This window comes from Trichoderma breve, chromosome 2 (genome assembly GCF_028502605.1).
Source record: "Trichoderma breve strain T069 chromosome 2, whole genome shotgun sequence".
Taxonomy (NCBI): Eukaryota; Fungi; Ascomycota; class Sordariomycetes; order Hypocreales; family Hypocreaceae; genus Trichoderma; species Trichoderma breve.
The window spans coordinates 3,723,854-3,745,520 of record NC_079233.1 but is presented as its reverse complement, the minus strand read 5'-3'; the positions used below and the strand labels follow the sequence as shown (position 1 = coordinate 3,745,520).

The 21,667-nt window shown below is 50.7% G+C and overlaps 8 protein-coding genes across 8 annotated transcripts; 4 read left to right on the top strand and 4 right to left on the bottom strand.

The window, feature by feature from the left end:
- Positions 1-140: 140 nt before the first annotated feature.
- Positions 141-2,251, top strand: T069G_03336 (uncharacterized protein; the record flags this gene model as incomplete). Its single annotated transcript, XM_056170546.1, has 4 exons — positions 141-173; positions 258-566; positions 636-1,632; positions 1,701-2,251. The coding sequence occupies 4 exons, from the start codon at positions 141-143 to the stop codon at positions 2,249-2,251; spliced, it is 1,890 nt and encodes a 629-aa protein (XP_056031438.1).
- A 1,330-nt stretch (positions 2,252-3,581) lies between these two features.
- T069G_03335 (triose-phosphate transporter family domain-containing protein) lies at positions 3,582-4,796 on the bottom strand (the record flags this gene model as incomplete). Its single annotated transcript, XM_056170545.1, has 3 exons — positions 3,582-4,043; positions 4,104-4,502; positions 4,584-4,796. 3 exons carry the CDS (start codon positions 4,794-4,796, stop codon positions 3,582-3,584), a joined length of 1,074 nt encoding a protein of 357 aa, XP_056031437.1.
- Positions 4,797-7,760: 2,964 nt separating this feature from the next.
- T069G_03334 (grpB protein domain-containing protein) lies at positions 7,761-8,299 on the bottom strand (the record flags this gene model as incomplete). Its single annotated transcript, XM_056170544.1, has 2 exons — positions 7,761-7,788; positions 7,833-8,299. The coding sequence occupies 2 exons, from the start codon at positions 8,297-8,299 to the stop codon at positions 7,761-7,763; spliced, it is 495 nt and encodes a 164-aa protein (XP_056031436.1).
- A 1,724-nt stretch (positions 8,300-10,023) lies between these two features.
- On the top strand, positions 10,024-11,232 carry T069G_03333 (uncharacterized protein; the record flags this gene model as incomplete). The annotated part of the gene is made up of 1 exon (XM_056170543.1): positions 10,024-11,232. One exon carries the CDS (start codon positions 10,024-10,026, stop codon positions 11,230-11,232), a length of 1,209 nt encoding a protein of 402 aa, XP_056031435.1.
- A 499-nt stretch (positions 11,233-11,731) lies between these two features.
- Positions 11,732-15,316, bottom strand: T069G_03332 (e1-E2 ATPase domain-containing protein; the record flags this gene model as incomplete). Its single annotated transcript, XM_056170542.1, has 2 exons — positions 11,732-15,137; positions 15,210-15,316. 2 exons carry the CDS (start codon positions 15,314-15,316, stop codon positions 11,732-11,734), a joined length of 3,513 nt encoding a protein of 1,170 aa, XP_056031434.1.
- Positions 15,317-17,609: 2,293 nt separating this feature from the next.
- On the top strand, positions 17,610-18,524 carry T069G_03331 (PCI domain-containing protein; the record flags this gene model as incomplete). Its single annotated transcript, XM_056170541.1, has 2 exons — positions 17,610-17,642; positions 17,709-18,524. 2 exons carry the CDS (start codon positions 17,610-17,612, stop codon positions 18,522-18,524), a joined length of 849 nt encoding a protein of 282 aa, XP_056031433.1.
- A 469-nt stretch (positions 18,525-18,993) lies between these two features.
- Positions 18,994-20,199, bottom strand: T069G_03330 (regulator of G protein signaling domain-containing protein; the record flags this gene model as incomplete). The annotated part of the gene is made up of 3 exons (XM_056170540.1): positions 18,994-19,230; positions 19,291-19,960; positions 20,024-20,199. The coding sequence occupies 3 exons, from the start codon at positions 20,197-20,199 to the stop codon at positions 18,994-18,996; spliced, it is 1,083 nt and encodes a 360-aa protein (XP_056031432.1).
- Positions 20,200-20,925: 726 nt separating this feature from the next.
- T069G_03329 (ribosomal protein l31e domain-containing protein) lies at positions 20,926-21,508 on the top strand (the record flags this gene model as incomplete). The annotated part of the gene is made up of 3 exons (XM_056170539.1): positions 20,926-21,006; positions 21,102-21,176; positions 21,305-21,508. The coding sequence occupies 3 exons, from the start codon at positions 20,926-20,928 to the stop codon at positions 21,506-21,508; spliced, it is 360 nt and encodes a 119-aa protein (XP_056031431.1).
- Between the last annotated feature and the right edge of the window lie 159 nt (positions 21,509-21,667).

Below are 21,667 nucleotides of genomic sequence, written 5' to 3'. Positions count from 1 at the left end.
GCGGCTCAACTTTGCACGGCAATCGAATTGACGACTCCACGTGTTTCGCATCTCACGGGATAGCCTGCTCGCATCGTTTCATTGTATAGAGTAGGAAGGAGATTGTCTTTGAATTCTCCAGAGCCTCGTCGGTGCCCATCATGTCGGCGAAGCAACAGAGACCTTCCGTCCTGGTACGTTGGACAGCCATCGAGCTCGGAAGCGCTCAGTCTCAATTGATGCGACGAATTGTCATCAACTGACCATTGCTGAACTAGGTCACGGATGCAAGAGAGAGGGCGGACCAGCGACGATCGCCACGGCGCCCGGGCACATCGTCCGGTGCCCCTGGGCGGACGCCGATGCGATTCATGACGGTCGACAACATTCTCCAGCACGATTCCCAAATTCCTTCCGGCCAGCCTCGAGGGCCGCCGATGCCAACACAGAGGCCGCATACTTCTGGCGGCCTTCCTTCGGGCAATAGACGGATCACGGCCGGCGGCCTGCCAAACCTCCCATCTCGCACCGGCAAGCCGATCCCCTCGCGAACTACTAAAATTAGCGAAAAGCTCGTCCTGCTGCCCGTCACCGATGAACGGGATGAAGAAGACGAGGAATTTGAGGGAGAGGCAGCGATCAATTTGAGCTTACAGGATGAGACACGCCGGCCATTGAGAGACGAAGAGCTGGATGTGCTCCGGAAAAGGGGCGGTATCCGCGGCAAGAGTTATGCAGAACGGCTACCCAAAATGCAGAGGACAGACAAAGTCAGCCGACTGACGGCATACTGCACTGCGCAAGCGTTCAAGACAAAAGAGACGGCGGAATTTTTGAGGAAGAAACACGAGGCCAAGACCAAGATCTACGATGATTGTCTGTATGCCATATACGCCCTCCCGCTGATGAACGGAATTGAAGGCTATCGAGTACGCAGTCGACCAATACTGAAGACGCCCGGGACAGGAAAAACTGTGCTGGACTTGGAAATTGAGCGTAGCGAACAGCGAGATCACCACGAGGGTTATTTTGACCACGACGCCTACACTTCTGCTACCGACGACTCCAGCAATGGCCAGAGACAGCCTTCTGCGTTTGCCGACCCTTCTTCATCGCCCGACGATAGCCTTTTGTCACCACAAGGCTCCTATCCTCCCATCGACGACGGCATTGCCTCACATATGAGTCGCCTGGCGCCTGATGCAAAGAACTTTGCAGAGATGTTCGTCTTTTCGTACGGAGTGGTTGTATTTTGGAACTTTACGGAGCACCAAGAAAAAGACATTCTCGCGGATCTAACCTTTGCCGATGCTGAAGACGGCGTCAATCTGCTTTCACGGCCTCTGGATCAGGGCGATTATGAGACGGAAGAATTCCATTTCGAATATAGTCCCGATGTTCAGCGGCCGCGAATCTTCAACGACATGATTACGTTGCTGCCCCGATCTGATCATATGATCAAGCTGACCATTAGCCACGCAATTGCGCAGAGTACCAAGCTGTGCTTTTTCGAAGAGAGGATGAGCGAGACGATGCTTGATGCGCAGCACGTCCCCAAGACACTGGCATTGACAGGAGAGCTGGGCATGACTAGGGCTGAAATTGTCAAGATCATGGGCCGGCTGTTTAAGAGCCGCGTGGATATTAATCTTTGTATGTGCACCCCCTCCCTTTATCTATCTGCTTTCATCAGGGAAATTTCAACTGACCTGACGTAATAGCATCAAATATCCTCGACGTGCCTAATTTCTTTTGGGATTCTGAGCCTACTCTGCATCCATTGTACGAAGCTATCCGCGAGTATCTGGAGATTGACCTTCGTATCAAAGTCCTCAACGAGCGTTGCCGTGTGTTTTTGGATCTCGCAGAGATTCTCTCCGAATCGGATGCCGATGCCAAGATGAGCTACATCACATGGATCATCATAGCTCTTATCGTCCTGAGTATCCTCGTCACCGTTACTGAAGTGGGCCTACGCTTCGCCATGCTCGAAAAGAGCAAACGCAATGACGAAGAGGGCGGGAACAACGGCACTAAGTGCTCTGGATCTGATGTGACGTGGAGCACCAATGGCAACCCTGCCATGTTGTCGATACCGGTTGATGGGACAAGACATGCGGCCTTGGCCTCGAGCGATCTTGAGGTGCTAGCCCGTGCTCTAGGCTTGGAGGACCAGGCTACGTTTGAGGATGTACGGCGCGGCATTTGGCATCTTAGGCATGGCAGCGGCTCGGGATCGCGGTATGACGGTCAGATGGAAGACGTGGATTGATTTGATTTGCTTGTGCGGACTTTTGATGGTGAAAAAAGGATTATTTTGCCTGCGGGTTTTCGGGTTGCCGGGCTTTGCAGTTCTCCGTACCTCTTCTGGCGTTGCGTTTACTTGCCTACTAATTTGCAGAACTTTATAGGTACAATATTTATTCTCTTGAGCTGCCTGTGAAATGCAGCCTAGACCTTTGGTAGCGATGGATGAATTTTAGGGAGTTGGGCTGGAGGTCTCTTAGCGATTGATAGCTTTGATCTAATACATATACAAACCCTTATAATACTAATAACTCATGGGCGTACACAACACGTTACAAGACACAATTATACATCATCCAAACCACTGCATCTTTCAAACTCACCCTGTGAATATACTACACTTTACAGATTACTTCTTACAGTATAAGTAACACAGCATCACCATCATCAGCCCTACGAACCAACAAACCAAAAACACCCGCTAACAATACCACATAGAAAATTCTACACCCCCCATCGCACCAAACAATCCCCGTCCCTCCGACCCCTTATCGGCACCAATTACGCAAGCCCCTCCCCAAATTCCCAATTTTTCCGGTTCCATGAAGAAAAACTTCCCTCCCGGCGCGTCCAACAACAAAACACACAAACCCCGAAAAAGGAGAGGGGCCGTTTTGGAGAGGAGCCCTACGCTAGCAGGTGGTTCGAAACAATCCCGTTCAATAGCTCGGGTTCTAGCTGCTCGCGCTCATGCAGGTGCAAATTGCATTTTGGTAATTGTGGCGTTTTCCCATCTGCCGATTCCCGGGTTTGCTTTCTATGAAGATCTTTTAATTCTTTCAAGTTTCTCATCTATTTCATATGTGTATCGCGTAGAACCGCATAATGGTGCTGTTACAAGAAAATAGAAAAGAAAAAGGGAGAAAAAATAACCAATATTAAACACACACAAAAAAAAGGCCATGCCCCAAGCTATCCTAAAGACAGTTTTTTCTTGTCGCACAACACTCGCTGATACACAAGTTTCTTTTGTTGCGTTGCCAGTTTCACATCTCCCTAAACGCCATGTCCCGTCTGATAGTGACAACTTTCGCAACCCACTAATATATCTTCCTGTAACTGCCGGTGATCGACAGCGAATAGACAAATGTATACTCGTATATTAAAACATGGCGCCCTTCAGGCGTCAGAAGCATTTCCGTTTCGCGGCAAGGTGATGAGCGGGGGCTGGTTTCTTGACCCCATCAATTACTTGAAGCGCGTTTCTCAAATATCCATCTTCGTAGTATATCATCAATTAAAGAAAAAAAGAGGGATATTCCAAATTTTTAAAAAGGTTGAGCAGCAAATGGTCGCTACCTCTGCTCGGTGGGCTTGAAGGTGGCCTCCTGCTGCTTCTTCCGGTTCTTGTTGTCCAACTCGGCCTTGCTGTAGATTGCAGCGCCTACCATTGTGACGGCCATACCCGATCCATTGAGGAAGTCGACAGAGACGTTGAACAGGAAAATGCCGATCATGACAGTCAAACACTGCTTGAGGTTACCGCAGACTGTCATGGTCAGAGCACCGGCCAACTTGTTGGTGTTGAAGGACGAAATGTTGAGAAGCAATGCTAGGAAACCGTTGCCGGCCAGAGAAGCAGTTGCAGGGACAATAGAGATATCGCCGGTCCTGATAAGCTCGCGGAAGCCAGCAACTTCGCCGGTAGCGGTGGCGCAGGCCAGAGCCTGGAGCGCAGCAAGGGGAGACATGCGCATAAGGAACTCGACGGGCGGGAGGGCCAGCGAACCGGTCATGAATCGGTTGGTGACGACCGTCTGGTACACGTGGTTAGCCTTATTCATTCCGGTGAAACTTGAGACATGTTCAAAACGTACCTTGAGAGCGGCGAGGACGACACCCAAAATGGTTAGGATGAAGCCGGCATCCGAGAAGCTCATTTCACCGGCGGTAGTCATAGCGGCACCAATGATTAAAGGAATGAGAGACATGTATGTCATTGTGCTATATGTTCGGCCGTACCACACGCGGAATATGATGATGGTGAAGATTGGGCAAAGCATGCGCATCGTCTGGTAGAAAGGAACGGAAACCATGGCGAGGGAAAGGTTCGAGACGGCAATGTTGGCGGTGAACAGGGCGCTGAATGCGACGAGGGCGAGGTTCTCGCGACGACCGAGGCGTGATAACTTGAAATAGCCCATCTGCAGCATGGCATATGTTCCGAGACTGGCGAACAAGGTGTGGAGGAAGGTCAACAGCCATGGGAAGTGAAACTACATTCGCGAAATCAGTATTAGTATCCAACAGAGAGCAAACGTAGATCGAGATGATCTAGGCGAGAGCCATGGACATACCACGCCGAGAACAAGTTTGTTGTAGAGCGTTAGGATGAGAGAGAATAAAAAGTAGGTTCCAAGCCAGGTGAACTTGACGGCGCTGGGTATTGAGTATTCATGGTCGATGTTCTGGTCCTTGGATTCACTCTGGATCTTTCCGGACTCAAGATCGTGCTTAAGATCCTGCTCGTCGGGAGACAAGAGAGCGACGTCTTGGGAGCGCCTAGACATGATGGGCGAGTTGTTGTTGTTGCAACCGAGTGTGCGAGATTGAGGTTTGGAGATTACGTATTGCGCTCAAGCGGCTTAAAGTAGCCCTGCCAGCATAATTCGGACAAGCTGAAACGTGGGAGAACTCGGTAGTGGATTGCCGGCCGGATCTGGGAAGGCTGACGGACCGGGAGAGCAAGAGATGAATACGAAGGAGTCGCGTGCGGAGTGCTCGTATACGGTCCAATTCGTAGGGCAGAAGGTTGTAAGAGAGCAAGAAAGCGAGGCGAGCCGGCTGGTAGACAGACGACGCCTTGAAATCTCCAAGACAGGACAAAAAAAGCGTAGGCGGGGTAGAAGAGCGAGCGACAACCTGGAAACGCAAAAGACGGAGTGGACAAAGCTCCTCGACGAGTGCCTTTTCTTTTGCTGTCTCTCCTGAGAAGAAGTTGGTAGGTGGAGGAGGGGAGGAGCAGGACGGCTTGCGTACGGAGGAGGAAAAGTGGCGTGGACTGTGAGATTGAAGGTTCAGGTTGGAGGCATTGCGTGCACTAGTCGCTGCGCGGAAAGCCTGGGAAATAGGAGCGAGCAGTTAGCACTGGGTCGGCTGGGGCCAGCTAGCGGGCTTGCGGAGCGCTAGAGACGCCTGGACGGAGCAGCTGGGGGCGCTGTGGCTGCTTGCGTCTGTGCGTGCGGCGAGGACAGCCGCACTGTGCGAGGCTTGGAGCCCACATGTGGTGAAATTGCAGAATTGAACTTTAATGTCCTCTGCAGCGGGAAAAGTGAGACTTGGTGCTCCGTAACTGCACAGTACAGCTTGATTCCACCACTAATCCATCGCGGAATCCGTCAATTGCAGGGCAACGGGGATGTTGGAGCCAGCCGGGCATTCGAAGGCCTTAATCAGGGGGGCAGCTTGGCGGCTTTGATTGGCGAGGATGGGGATTTTCAGCCAATCACTGGTAGCTTGGCAGATGATTGATTTCGGGACTGTCGCCATACAGTGGACAGCAGCGAATGGCGAGCCGCGGCAGAGGGAGCTGAGCCTGGGATAACAGGGGGGCCGGCCTTGGAAGTCAGCGCTGGTGGTCTTGGCGAAAAGGGCTGACTAAAACATGGACTCTTGAACGGAGGACTGCGGGAAGTTTTTTTGGGCGGCGGGTGATTGATTGTTGGGCTGATGGATGCTTGGAGGACCGGAGTCTGTGTGTGATTTTCTGATGCCGGTTCCGAGTGTGGTTGGGCCTGGGTCTGGAGGAGGTTGCTACACATTTACGAGGAGGTCAAATATAAAACGATGAATAATACCAGTGGAGGTGCTAACATCAATACGAGAGAACAAGATAGGCAATACTGGAGAATATCAGCATTGATACCTATGTAATGCTACTATACCTCTTCGTATACGGAGTAGAATATTCCGTTTATACGTGCTGTATTGCTGTATACCTAGGTTTCAGACGGATCGTCAACGGAGGATTCAATATCAGGACCAGGCAACATGAAGTTTATCCCCGTTTCATCTGCGGCACTCGAAGCTAGCATCAAAGTATGTGCAAAACCCTCATCGATCGATGATAGGTAGCCGTTGGGCGGACACCAACAAGACACGCAGAGCAAAGTGCAAAGCCACCAGATCATCGGGGCGGAGTCGTACCTGTAAGATTTCGCCAAGGCTAAAACCCCTGTCCTTCTGTAATGCGTGCTAGACTCCGTGTGTTTTTCCTGCGTTGCGCACGGAGCTGGTCTTTTGACGATGCCCTCAACTCTTTCCGGCGCACATACGTCATGATGTACATGTACAGTCGACTCAATCAAAGCAATTACCATTAGAGTGATGCCCTGTGAGGCAAAAGCTTAAAGTCAAACATCAGCTGAAAGGTGCTACAAACACGTCAACTGAGAGATGTTCGTGCATGTACGTTTTGCCTCTTCGGCACAATAATCTCCGAAACAGCCGACGTCGCGGGCCGTAAACACAGCCATCCTCCGGCAGACAGATAGTAGTCCAACATTCAACGCTCGAATTCGCATGTTGAACAGGCGAGAAAGAGATGCGAGAAGAATTGCTTCAATGTACCGTGTATGGAGCATGCAGGAGGGATCGCCAGATCTGCAAAATGTCAACCTGCCGGATTGGACCATCTCCCGAACCCTTTTGCGGTGATTGGCGTCTGCTAGTCTAGGTACTAAGTTTGAGGGCCTGAGTCTCATGAACTCAATGTCAAATGTCAATGCCCTTGTAAATGAGCTTGGAGTGAAGATTTTGTACGTATGTCTAACAGGAATGTTACAGAATACAACATAGTATTAGAACGTTTTGACAGCTGATTGCTGCTACACAGGGCCACACTTGTATTACTCCGTACATGTAGTCTACTCCATACCTTATGCTTGAATTTCTGCAACGGCATGGGTATCAGGTTTCGGTGCTCGTACATGTACGTAATTGAACAAGGAAGGTAATGACGCGATTGCTGATGAAGTTGAGTGCATGTGATTTCATGCTGTCTGCTCAACTGGTACGGAATACTATTCCCAATGTATAAGCAATGACAACCTTTCAAAATGGAATCAGACGCCAGACTACGGCCGCTTCTCTACGGAGAAACTCATGTATCCACGACAGAGACTTGACGTTTTAACATCAGAGATAAGAGATATGGTCAATTGCCTAGTCCGTATCAAACGATGCTTTCGCCAGGATCCATCTCCCTGTGTTGCCATCTTTTTTCCTGCTTGAGTGCTGATATCCTACCTAGCTCCCACTCTTTTACGAAATATCAAGAATACAAATTCATATATCATTCATTTTTCTTTCACATGTGATTCTGTCCAAAACCATAATAAATACTCACTTTTCTTTTCCAACTCAGGTTTCAGCCTGCCCAGCGCCTTATTCAGGACATCAGGTGCCGTTACTGAATATAACCCAGGTCCCGGAACGCTCTGCCCAGAATCTCTCGGATGCAATCATTCTTTCGCTCAGTGTATTCGTGCATTGTCTCGCCAGCTGTACGAGTTGCCTCCGCTGCCTCCCTCTTGGCCGCGGCGTACATGTCCCTGTCGGCTGGAGTTTTCAACAGCCAGTTTCGAAAGATTTTGTGCTTCTCGGTTTCAGGAGAGTCTGGCCCAAAGACGTGCAGGTTCGCCGAAGGCTCATAGTTGCAGAAGAAGCGATGTTCATGCCACGCCGGCTCGCGTAAGAGGAAATGGAAGCCTACTGCCTCGAGCTGCGGCACGTATGAGGCCTCGTCAAGCACGTCCACGACTATGAGGTCTATGTCGATGACTGGCTTGGCGGGCAGGCCGGGCACGCTGGTCGAGCCGACGTGCTCAACTGAGACAGCGGTTGAACCTAGGGCGGAAATAATGCGGTCTTTGAGAAGCTGGAAAGACTCGGGCCATGAGGGATCTGGTTCTGTGATTTCAATTTCGTTTTTGATGCGGCGGTGGGCGATTCTTTGCACTCCTTCTGGATCGTAAGGATACTCTTTGACGATGGCCTCGATTGAAGGAGCCATGCTGAGTCTTGATCTTGATAACCACAAGAACTGTAGACGAGGTCGTATTCACCCGCACAAGTGCTCAGAGATGACAGCACGAGTTTATCAATTGACCTGCAACCTCGATTAAAGGTGCATTGGATTGTGAAAGGTCACGCCCTGCTGAAAGATGAAGAGCGCTGGGTTGTCACTTATAAAAGATGGAGGCTAAGATCTGCCACTTTGGACCAGTTCAGTATAACGCTAGAAGCGCCTGTTTAGAAGGATCAATAGCGGCGAATGACTCACTTACCGTATGTACATGCAACTATAGCTACAACACATCGGCAACAACAACATAAAAACTACATTTATGCGTTATGGTTACCTGTTATAGCCAAGTAGAATCCCATTTCGCCTTGTTCAATGTCTTGAAATATAAAATAAATAACCAATCTCGTCTCCCCGTGGCGTAGTTGCACCGTCATCTATCGCACGCTAACCTCTGCAGGTTCGTCTATAAGTTGTCTTGTATAATACAACAGCGCCCAGGTTCCCCAAAGCATCAACAATTCCCAACTCCCCCCAAGAAGCCCATGTTCAAAAGAATTGGTTACCGAAATTCCCGAAAATCATCTGTGTAGGGGCCCTGAATCATGAAAGTGAGATAAAAGTGCACTACCCTTATATTAGCGTCCCGAACATCCTTCAAATAGGAAAACCCACATGAAGATCCAAACTGGGGGATCCATCACCTCAGCCAACGTTGAAACTGCAAAACTCCCACAAGTGGATCTGTAGGAACTTGCATCATGAGCGTAATCACTCGCAAGTTACATGTACACAGTATACCTATACATATAACATTGTTGATAACCTCGATAATATGGTTCCTATAAAAAAAGAAAAAGATCGACCAGCGACGATCATCTTACTGTCTCAAAGTCGCACTCGCCGAATATGAGACTCCATCAAAGTCCATCTTTTCAAGGCTGACGCCATCACCTCATGTCTTTATCTTTTTCTTCTGTTTTTCTCCCTTCTTCTCGAGATCTAAATGTCAATGTGTCTGTGACCTTCCCGTTTATCTCTGTCTCACAGGCCTTTTTGTGCTTTGGTCCTGCCGCTCTTTTCGTCTTCTTGTTATACATGTGCTCTGCACTACGCTCCAATCCTTTAGCATTTTATTATCTGTCCTGAAACGATTCCTATCTCTTCTCCTCTTCTCTTCCTAAACATTCTCTTAATCTGTTTAATTATCCTGTCGCGTCGCCCCTTGGTGGTCGACATTATCACCAACTAGCATGATTGTTACATCTCGCAGGCGGCCGAACTTATTCGTTGTCGCATTGATTACTTTATTTCTCGCCATAACCTTTTGCTACCATTCGTACACCGATAATGTATGTTGTTTCGTATCTTCTTGTCATGCTCCTATTTGATCGTTTGGAGCTGACGTCGACTGCCACCAGGAGGCACTCATTGCTCTGATACCATATAGCTCTAAATTCTCAAACTCTACAATATCAACTTCCCTGATATCATTATCTTCACACTCCTCTCAGCCTCAGAACTCAGACTCTTCCTCAAATCCAAAGACCTCGAGGCTACACTATCTCATTCCAGCCAGCCAACCCAATCTGCATTTCTGCTATAATCTCGTTTCCTCGGCAGTCAACCGCTACCCAGTCCCTACACTACTTGGATGGCATGGAGTCGATGAATTCGACGCAGCAAATACTCACCTAGCAAAGTTGCGCGCTATGGAACGTTATTTTAATTCCCTTCCATCTGCAGAGGACGACGACTTGGCAATCATAGTCGATGGCTACGATATTCTCATCCAGTTACCTCCAGAGATCATGGTCGAGCGATACTTTCAGATTGCCGAGCGTGCTGATGCTCAGTTAGCAAACCGTTTCGGCGTCAGTGTCGACGAGCTTCACAAGCGCGGTCTTCGTCAGACCATCTTTTTGGGACCCGACAAAATCTGCTGGCCCATCGACCCTCTGGCGCCTCGTTGCTGGGTTGCTCCTGAATCACCTATCCCGCGGTCCGCCTGGGGACCGGACAAAGGAGATTGGGAGATAATATATTCCGATCCTCGATGGCTCAACTCGGGAACCATCATGGGGCCGATTGGTGACTTGAGGAAATATATCGCCGCCACCATGGACGAAATCACGGCAACGCATGATCCTGCGTATGAGTTTAGAGAATCGGATCAATACTATCTCTCTAATGTCTGGGGAAGGCAGGAATACTGGCGTTCGAGGGTGATGAAGGGCAAAGCCCCGGCTGGTCCACCAGGCAGGATCACCCCGGTCAAGAATAGTCCTTTTCAGAAGACCGAGTATCACGTCGCCATCGAGTACGAGTCCGCCCTGTTTCAAACCAAGGCCGGATATGAGCCTTATTTTGGATATCTACAGTTCAACGAATCCGATTTGACAGCTAGAATTACCGCTGATATCCTCCAGGAAGGGTCTGCGTTTGAGCCTTCTGCGATTAAAATGCCTGAGAACGTTGCTGCCTCGCTGAGCAAATTGTATGATGCCATCCCGGAAGCTCATCCTGGATCTACGTCGGCAGACTGGCTTAGCATTGTTCAACTGGGCGTCAACTTCATCACAAATCATATCTATGGCCTGTGGCACTGCACCGGCCCCAAAGAGTTTGTTGGGCTTGAGTATCCCACTCTATGGTTCTACCCCTTTGTCAAATCCCTACTCAAGGCAGCAGTTAAAGCGTCCCAAGCTGGCGAGCCTCTGACGCAGAAACTCATTGATGGGCGAAAATGGATTCCCAAGAACTATTACCCCGTCTCTCCTGATTTGAATGACGAATTTGGCGGGGCATGGTCAGATTTGAATGATGAGTTTGTCCCTTGGAGAGATCTTTGTCAGCCTCACAATGAGGTGCTATTTCAAGGGGAAGAGAAAGCGTCTGAACTACATCTAGGGAGTCTCTAGATGGCTAAAGTTTGGATAAGGGGGATATAGATATAAGGTATTGTTCGGCGTCTCTCACATGGAATTTGGCCAAGGGGGTTCTTTCTATAGACGGCTCCACATGTTTTTCTGGTGTATGGCGTTTTGGCAGGTATTGGATTTGCGTTATTGCGTTGAAGAAAGGTTGTACTTTGCGGGATACGGTTTGGTGGAATTATGCAATTTTGGAGTTGGGAAATGGAGCAGAAGAGATAGATGTGCGTAGCGTCGCATTTCAATACCCATTTTCATCAAAAGTGTTCACTTGCAAGAGAAACATGCTACGGTACTCCTAAAGCAGTCTTTACTTAAGGGACAAGACAAGAATCGTGACAAAGGGAAGAAAAATCTCATTGATATCTGTTCCTAAACGCCATACATAATCATCTAACACCCGTGCTATGCTCCCTTGGTCCGGCCAATCACCAGCCAATATACAATCAAATACCTCCCCTTTATTGAACGCACATCAAAAGTACGCTTAAGCCTCCTCTAGATTCTCCAACGCAACGTAACCCTCCTCGCGCTTCTTGCCACGAAGTCTTCCAAACGTCTCCTTGGCCCAGCCGACGATGCCGGTACCGCTCATCCAGCGCAGGCCGCCCTTGTATTCGGCGGAGGCGTCGTCCATCCACTGCGGTCGCTTCCAGAATTTGAGCATGAGACTGCTAATCACTACACTAATGCTGCTGCAGGCCATGGCAAATCCGGCCATCATAGGGTGCATATGCAGGCCCAGCGGGAGGAAGAATCCCATTGCAATGGGTAGACCAATGAGGTTGTAGATGCAAGCCCACAACAAGTTGAGCTTGATACGGAAGAAAATGGTTCGGGTCAGGTTGATGGCGGATGGGATGCTAAGAAGGTCGTCGGGACGCATGAGCACAACGTCTGCGGCCTCCATGGCGACATCCGTTCCACTTGACATGGCGATACCGACGTCGGCGATAGCGAGGGCGGGAGAGTCGTTGATGCCATCACCAACCATGGCCACGACTTCACCCTCCTCCTGAAGTCCCTGGATAATGGTCTGCTTCTGGTCGGGGCTGACACCGGCGAAGACGTTCTCAGGAGCAATTCCCACGAGAGCGGCCACGGCCAGGGCGGTAGGTCGTTGATCTCCAGTAACCATGGCTGTCTTGATGCCCATTCGGTGCAGCACCGAGATGGCTCCAAGAGCTCCGTCCTTGATTGTGTCCGAGAGGCAAAGGTGACCACTGTACTTGCCGTCAATGGCAACGAAGATGTTGGTGGTGCCAGCAGTGACGGATTTTGCTCGTGTGTTCTTTTCAGACGAGTTGATTTGCTCTGCGGCCTCGATGGCGCTCTTAGGAACCTCGACACCGTTATCTTCAAGGAAGCTTACGTTTCCTGCCAGGACCCTGTAACGAGTTCTGTCTGAAGTAGCAGGCTCGACAAGGGCATTGATGCCCTTTCCGACAGTAAGCTTGAAATCGTTGACACTTCCTGGAATGGCACTCTCAAGCTCATAGATTGAGAGTTCCTCTTTTGCTGCTACCAGGATGGCTCTGCCAATAGGATGCTCGCTGCCCATCTCCGCAAGACCAACAGCAGCCCACCAGATCTTCTTCTGCGATTCGCTACTCCACTGGGAAACCAAATCCATCTTGGCGACGCTCATTTTGCCGCGGGTGATTGTGCCCGTCTTATCCAATACGACTTGTGTGATTTTGGTTGTTTGCTGCAGTGCAGCTCCGCCTTTGATGAGAATACCATTCTCAGCTCCCACGCCGGTGCCTACCATAACGGCGGTCGGCGTGGCAAGGCCAAGAGCGCAAGGGCATGCAAAGACAATCACAGAGATGCACAACTTGACGCACACCATGAGCTTACCACCGCTGTTACCGGACAGGAAAATCATGGGAGGATGGTCCATCCAGTGGCTGAGAATCAACCATCCGATGAACGTCAGGAGACCGAGGAGAAGAATCGTAGGCACGAAGTAGCCTGCTAGAGTGTCGGCTACCTTTTGAATGGGTGCTCTTGTAGTCTGGGCGTCTTGGACAAGCTTCACAATCTGACTGAGCTGCGTATCACGACCGGCTCGCGTGACACGAAAGTCCACTCTGCCGTTGCCGTTGACGGTACCTCCGATCAAGTTGTCTCCGATACGTTTCTGCACGGGCATCGCCTCTCCAGTTACCATGCTTTCGTCGACATAGGTTTCTCCCCGGACAAGGATACCGTCCGCCGGGATCTTGTCACCTGGTCGAATGACGACAATATCGCCAACCTGGAGCAACTCCGTTGGGATGTTCCTCTCTTCATGTGCTGAGCCAGTCGCATTTCCAGAACGCTGGGCCGCAGTGTCTGTAGATTCTTCGGTTGACTTGGCCCATGATTCGGCTGCCTTCTCTGCGGCAATGGGGTCCGCGTAGATGGTTGCCATCGATGGGGCCAGAGACATAAGACGAGACAGCGCCTTTGACGTTTGCCCCTTGGCGCGGTTCTCGAGGTAGCGGCCAAGAGTCACAAATGTGATGAGCATAGTGCTAGTATCGAAAATCGTACCGGGCTTAGAGTGCGGCGGCAAGACTAAAGAAACCACCATGGCCAAGATGCTGAAGAAGAAGGCGCACGATGTACCGAGCATGACAAGGACATCCATCGTCGGCGAACGGTGCTTGAGTGATTTGTAGGCCGAAACATAGAATCGCTTTCCGACGCCAAACTGAACGGGTATCGTAAGGAGCAGGCAAACGACATCGCCGAGATAGAGTCCAGTACACAGGTGGACATTGTTGATATCTAGGCTTGGTAGAGCCATAGGTATTATCATGTTGAGGATAAATACTGGAACAGCAAACCCAGCGGAGACCTTGAATGCTGTCCTCCATTCCGTAATCTCTCGAGTTTTTGCCAGTGACTCGAGCTGGGCGCTGTTGTCGTGGCTGTCCGCAACCAAGGCGTTGAGACCTTGTGCTTCCACTGCTTCGACAATTCCTCGAAGTCCAATGGCGGCAGGTTGATGCGTGACGGAAAGGCGCTCCGTAGCCAGGCTAAGAGAAGCAGACTTGATACCAGGGAGAGCTGTCAGCGAATCCTCGAGGGCCTTTGCAGCGGCAGCATCAGGGCTACCGAAAATCTTGAATTGCGAGGTAGTAATTGCACTGCCTAGGTCGTTAGTATCGTATACGGTGGACAAAACCGTGGCATCGAAACCGCGATCCTCGATGATTTCGGAGATTTGCTCTGGGGAGAGCTTCGTGACGTCGTGAGAGATGACTGCGCGCTCGGCCAGAAGACTAATGTTGAATTTCAACACTCCCTCGACTCCTTGAAAGCCTCCCTCGACAGCAGAAGTACAAGCGCCACATGTCATTCCCTCGATAGCTACAGTTGTAGTAGCGATGGAACTTGATGGGTTCTCGGCCTTGTTACTGCTGTCGGGTTGCGCCTTCGCGGAATCAACTATTTCGGCACCGAAGCCGCGGTCTTCGATGATTTCGGCAATCTTCTCGGGTGGCAGAAGCTCTGGGTCGTGTTCAATGATGGCTCGCTCAGAAAGAAGTGATATGCTAAAGCTCTTGACTCCTGGAATGTCTTTGAAGCCGCCCTCGACGGCAGAAGTACAGGCACCACACGTCATGCCCTCAATGGCAACCGTGGTCGTTAGCAACCCGCTGTCCAGATCCTCATCTCCCTTGACGTCCGAAAATCGAGGGACAAGCGGGCTGAGCAGGTCTGTAGACAGCACCTCGGCGTCAAATCCGGTGTCCTCAATAGTCTCTCGGACTTGCTCAGCGCTGATAAGCTGGGGATCATGCATGACGACGGCGCGCTCCATGACGAGACTGACGGAGACGGTGCCGACGCCCTTGACGCCCTTGAAGCCGCCTTCAACAGCTGACGTGCATGATCCGCACCTGTGAGAACGTAAACATGTCAGCGACGCTTGGGCAAAGGGAATCTGTCCAGCTAGAAACAGAGCAACCTACGTCATTCCGCCAACGCGCAGAGTAGTTGTCGCCATGTGTGCACTTCTAGGAGCAAGGCCCGCCTCATCGTTATCCCGCCCGGGGACCTTGATGTAGCTTGGAGCCATGGTTAGTTGTCGATAAGCAGTCTCGAGACCGCCGATTTCCCTCGCAGATAAGAAAAAAAGAAAAACAGAAGCGACCGGCGCGGGAGACGTCAGGTCGCGGCTAACTCCAGATATCCTTCACCTTGAAGCTGCGAGCATTGCACAGGAGAAAAAACAAGAGACAATGGATCGGACGCCGCCACAGGATGCCCGAGGCCAGAGATGTTTGGCAAGATGAAGATGCCGTAATTGTTCCAGAGACCGGCCCCGGAGGAAATGAAGCAACACGGCGGTTGTGAGGATTTAATAATTCGGCCGAGCCGGATTTTGTCAGCACAATCCTCTCGCCGAGCAAGCCGCGCTATGAGCGAGCTCTCCACCAGAAACAGGATTTCGTAGTTTTTGTCTCTGATTCCTAGCCGTGGAAAACGTACGATGCAAGACAAGGGTGGAGGTGGCAGAAACACGGCCTATTATAAATTGAGCGACAGTCCCAGAAGCCCAGAAGAGAAAGAAACAGAAGGTGGGAGAGCGGCCGCCACGGCGTAAGCCAAGGGTTCTCGAGATGGGTGGGTGACTCTCTCGCGGTTGGTCGCTCGTTGCAGAATCCAAAGTAGCGCGGTACAGAAGGGGGATAAAATAAGAAATCAATAAGCAGTGGCTCAGGCCCGGCAGCTGCACAGGCCGACAAGGCTCAAGCTAGGCCAGTAGCGAGTGCGTGTTCAGTGCGTATTGACAATGTGATTCGATCCGACCAACCAGCGATCGGGATGCAAACGGACGCCAAGGAGAAGGAGAAAAGAAAGAACAAAAGAACAGCCGAAAAAGAAACGAAAAAGGAAAATTGAACGAGGAATTATTTGCGTTCGAGAACGACCTGGTCGATGCACCCAGTTATACCACAGATTACTCGGCCAGGCACCTCAAATAGGAGGGAAGGGGATGCTGTTGGCGCCTCTGCACTTGTCGCACTATGTGTGATGGCGCCTATTGCGAGCCTGAGCCTGTGTTTCAGCGGCCTGGAAATGAATCGCGCTGAATAATTCATCCAATGGTGCCAAGCACAGACGAAGCACCCCGGCCTGTCAAAAACGGTGCTGATGAAGGACCAGCGTCATTTCGTTTCAAGCGGCTTATTGGAGCCTTTTGGGCAGACTCAAACACTGTTGACATAGGTATTCACGCTCACTGGGTCTAGAGCATCGTCACTTCAAGACATATGGACAGTAATAGTCTCCGAGCACCTATGGACACCTACAGACATGACATCTATCGGCGATGGGCCTTCTGGGCGATTCGATCGCACATGTCATGAGTGTTCACTTGCCTGCGACATGCCTTGGGCTCAACCACTTACAGAGTACCAGGTGTCTTGACCCAGAGTAAGCTCCCATCAGACAGAATCATCCTGATCAACGCCAAGCTGCTTCCCCCTCCCCGACTTTTCTCTTTTGGACGGCCTCTAATGCAGCTGGCCCTGCTCCTTCTGGTTTCGGCCTCAGCGTTGCACTGGGAGCGGACGTTCCTCGGTACTTCAGACTTTGTCATGATGCTGGTCGCTCAATCTATATCCGGCCATTCATCATCTGTATATCCGATCCAGTTCGGATAAATGATTAGCGCAATTTCGTGATCATCTTAAGGTACGGGTGAAGCTGGCAAAAGACCGAAGGGACTGATTGATAAAGCTCTGCGGAGCACGGAGAAGAAGTGCAGCGCTTTTGGCTCCTAGCTCAGCTGAAAACAGCTTGGTATGCTGTCCGGGGATAGCAGCTTAATAGGTACTAAGGCACCTTGGTGATTGATATCTTGAAGAATCTAGCAGAGAAGCCTATGTTATAGCTGCAGTAAACAGAATAAAAATATTGATAGAATCATAATTTTAAGTTAAACAATTCATCTTGCTACCAGCCATTTTTCAGCCTCGTAAGGTGCCAACTCAGTATGCATCTTCTTCGGGTCCCATCAAGTGTTTCACCCCACCAAAACCAGCGCCCCGCGGCTTTACCTCTAACGTCTTCAACACCACAACCTCAAGCCTCAAACTCTCCTGGTGCACACAACCACCCGCAAACGGACTTGGGCCGCGGATCCTCGGCACTAAACCAGCAGCCTCTCTTCAAGCCCATCTCGTATAGCGTTTCCTCACTCATTCATTGTCTCTCATCGTTCTGCTTCTCGCCTATCAGATCGAGATCCTACCCCACTCACGCTTGCGCATGCCGCAGCCTTGCCGAACGTGACCCATAGCTCGTCCATCGCGTTTCAACGATAGAAGAGCACAAAGAGAAAGAATCGTCCACCTCTTGGCGCCATGGAGCAAACCAAGGCCTTGAATGCTTTGGAGGTACGATTCCCCTTCAATACTCCAGCTTCTCCATGACATCCATACTAACACTACCGTCTCTTCCAGCCGTTCCTCGCCCTCTCAAAGTCAGCGACCTCCCCCCGAGCCGCTGCCGATCTCGTCACCCGCGCAACCTCCGCCCCAAACACCTTCATCTTCGCCGAGCTCCTCCAGACACCCCAGATCCAGGCCCTAGCAGCCAGCCCGGAATTCACCTCATACCTGACGCTGCTCCAAATCTTCTCTTACGGCTCCTACGGGACATACAATGCCACGCCTGACCTACCCGCATTGAACGACACTCAGATCCTCAAGCTCCGACAGCTCTCGCTGCTGTCCCTCGCTGGCGATCGATCAAGCCTATCATATGATGCATTGCAGAAAGCCCTAGGCCTCTCCTCGGTTCGGGAGGTGGAGGACCTCGTCATCACTGCCATCTACGCCGGCCTCTTGCACGCCACACTCGATCCCGCTCGCCAGGCCATCCAGGTGTCAAGCATCGCCCCCCTTCGCGACCTCGCTCCTGGCACGATTCCAGACATGATCAACGCCCTGCAGAACTGGGGTGGTCGTTGCCAATCCACCCTTGGGGAGCTGGAGGAGCAGATCAAAAACATTCGTGAAGCCGCCATCACACGGGAGACAGAAAAGCGAGCGTCGGACAAGAAGTTGCAGGGATTGATGGACAGCCTGGGCGAATCGGAGAAAGGTGGCGGCAATATGCTATCAGCGTACCAACGTGATAATTTAACTCGCAGAGGCATCAATAAGCGTACCATTGCTGATCCCTTCGGCGCAGCCGCATCCACCGAGTCTATGGATCTCGATGATTTATTGGGGCCAGAAGACCCGGCCAAGAGGGCTAGCAAGAGGAAGCTATAACAAAGGCAAAGACACGACATTTACACAATAAGCGGAGCTTGGACTTGCAATGGGATATGAATTTTGATAGTCACGAAAGAATATGATATAATACACGAACCAAAACAGTCACAGGCCATCCTGTGCTCTGATATTTATAAAGAATAGAAAGTGTTGAGCCCGCAACCCCCAAGCAGTGGCTGATAATACAAATTGCCAGAAATGCATAAGAAAAAACAAAGTCTAAAAGCTCGCGCCAAAAATCCTTCTTGATCCTTTTTCTCTCAGGTCTTAAGCTGAGAAGGAAGATATCCCGTCGCCCAACTAAACCCTATAAAAACATTTGTTCGTTACGGTCGTGATGTGAATTAGATTAGTCTTGCTCAAACAGTACGCACACGGAGATAGCTTGTGTCCAAGGCGTTGTGTTGCGTACAAGCCAGTGTGATGCTCAGCACCTCCTGGTGGGAACAAAAAAAGTGACAGACTTTCAGAGTCGCTTGCCTGGGACAAGAATGAATAGGACACACAGTCCGGCATCAATCAAAGTCGTCACAGCCAACACCATGAGTGCTCGCTTCGCCAAAAGGCGACGAACGTAGGGTTCTCGAATGCGAGAGAAATTGAAGGGAGTGTACTCGCTAAATCCAATGAGCGCCAAGATAGGGTCAAGGGAATATTGATATGATGCGAGGAAATACACGCCAATAGTAAATGGAAGAATGAGCTGAAAGTGAGAGAAACATTAGCCTGATATCGCAAAGAGTGAAATAAAGGACAGGCTTACCCAGCATCGAGTTGCTCTAGACTTATCAAGGAAAATAAGGATGAAGGAGGTCCAAAATGCTCCAAACATGGCAACAAGTCCAATAATTAGACGCATGACAAGCGTTGGCGGAATGAGATTGCCCAAGGCCTTCATGCGCAAGAAACCTGGAAACGCGTCTCGTTCCATCGCCTGGAATACGTAGTCCTTAGCCACATCAAAGACTTCCGGGTCATCACGACCATATTCTTCAATAGAGGCTGTAACGTCCTGAGTGATGGATCCAGGCAGAGTGATTTCTCTCTCAGCCCCAGGCATCAAGAACGTGTAAAGAATTTTCTCAGCAGAAGCTCTGATATCTTGCCGGGCAACAGTGTGGGCTGGCGAGTTGGAATCCGTTGCGTGGCTAAACGGAGGGCTGGGTTTTGTGCGATTTGAGCCACTGTGCGTTTGAGGTGACTCGTGGCTCTGATCTTCACGCAAGAAGGCCGACATCTGGGCGTCTTGATCTCTCTCCTTCTCCGTCGCATACATCGACGGCCCAGCCGCACGGTTGTCCATCTCACCGAGGTCCATAATCTGAGATGATCGCTTAGATGACTTCTCCAGGTCTGGTGTCGCTATGAGGACTGATCGACGAAGTTCGCGGACATAATGGCGACAAAGTGACATGTGCTGAGCTACATCCAACCTGATCAACCAGTCAGTATTTCATCCGTTGCGCCATCGGATTTATCCTCCGAAAAGCCCATACCAAAAGTCTAGATAATCAACAGATCGCTGCTGGTCTCGCATATAGATGTAGAATGAGAATAGATCGACCGGTGGCAGTGTGCGACGGCTCAGCACCTCGAACAGAGTCGGCAATCTATTGCGCGTCATATCGGGCTGAGGCGTTGTTGACGCCGTGGTATCGCGAGGGTCTTCCATGGTGCACTAGGAATTTATGGGCGATGATAAAGCGAGCGGAATTTTCGAGGTCGATATAGAAGATTGCGCTGCGATAGTCCGGGACTCTCGTCGTGTATCGAGATGTTTGTGCAACAAACAACAGAAGCGCGAGTAGTGAAAAGTCTCCCTGCCTGGGGAGTTTTGCGAGCCTGAGCTGAGGCGATTTGCAGCGACGGACGGCAATGCGATAGGACAAACAAGCGAGAGAAACAGAGGCTGCCACAAGAGGAGCTTGTAACAGCTCGTTGCCAATGGTGATGGATGGAATGCGGCTGCGATGCGATGGCTTTGAGGCGTATGGAGAAACGGGTCATTAGTCTGGCGCTGGTTTCATTTCCCACTTGGGGCGCAGCTGGCGTCAAAATCGATGCCTCAGGAGAAGACGGCAGATGCGAGTTTGGATCGTCACGTGAATTTCGGTGGGGCCAAACCGCCCACTGCATGATTGGCTCGCTACCCCCACCAGTTGAATTTCGTGCCTGCCCTACGCACAAAGATTTTGTGGAATTTCGCATTTCCGACCTCAACCACCTCTCTCAACGTCCAGACCGTGAAGAGTCGATCCGCAGGTACGAAGCGCACCAAACCTCTCTCCCTCTCAATCCACGGAATCTCTGCCAAACTTTGGTCGCAAGAGAATCTCCAACACTTGCCGCCACGCCGCCTTCAACCCGACCCGAAAGCTGACCGTCAATCAATTCAGAAATGTCGTCAAAGAAGCCTACCCAGCGCTCCGCCATTGCGGACGTGGTTGCCCGCGAGTACACCATCCACATGCACAAGAGAGTACGTCGTATCGAATACCTGGACGAATTGTTGGGAGGAGAAGGAGAAAAGTTGGAAGTTTTGGGAACAAGGATGCTAACGGTTTGCGTGTAAAGCTGCATGGTGTCACTTTCAAGAAGAGGGCTCCCCGTGCCATCAAGGAGATCAAGTCCTTCGCCACCAAGGCCATGGTACGAATCCAATCCCCAACAGCAAAGACCCTACGAGGCGCAGTTTGACTGGCCGTGGAACGGACTCGCAAATGTCCTCGCCGATGGACCGAACAAAATAGCATTTGCTAACTCATTTTCCACAACAGGGTACCACTGACGTCCGGATCGACCCCCAGCTCAACAAGAAGGTCTGGGAGCAGGGTGTCAAGGGTGTTGCTTACAGAATCCGAGTCCGAATCTCCCGACGACGAAACGATGAGGAGGGTGCCAAGGAGAAGCTGTACAGCTACGTTCAGGCTGTCAACGTCAAGAACCCCAAGGGCCTTGCGACTGAGGTCGTTGAGGAGTAAAGAAAATTTGTTTCTCTTTGGGAATGGTTCTGGGGTGGCATGGCATTACGGAGTTGCAACCGGCTCTTCTAGCTTTTCACGCTGAAAATAAAAGACGGCAATGTGATCAACAAAGGTTTTTTTTTATTCCACAACAAACCTCGCCCCTGCGATAATGGC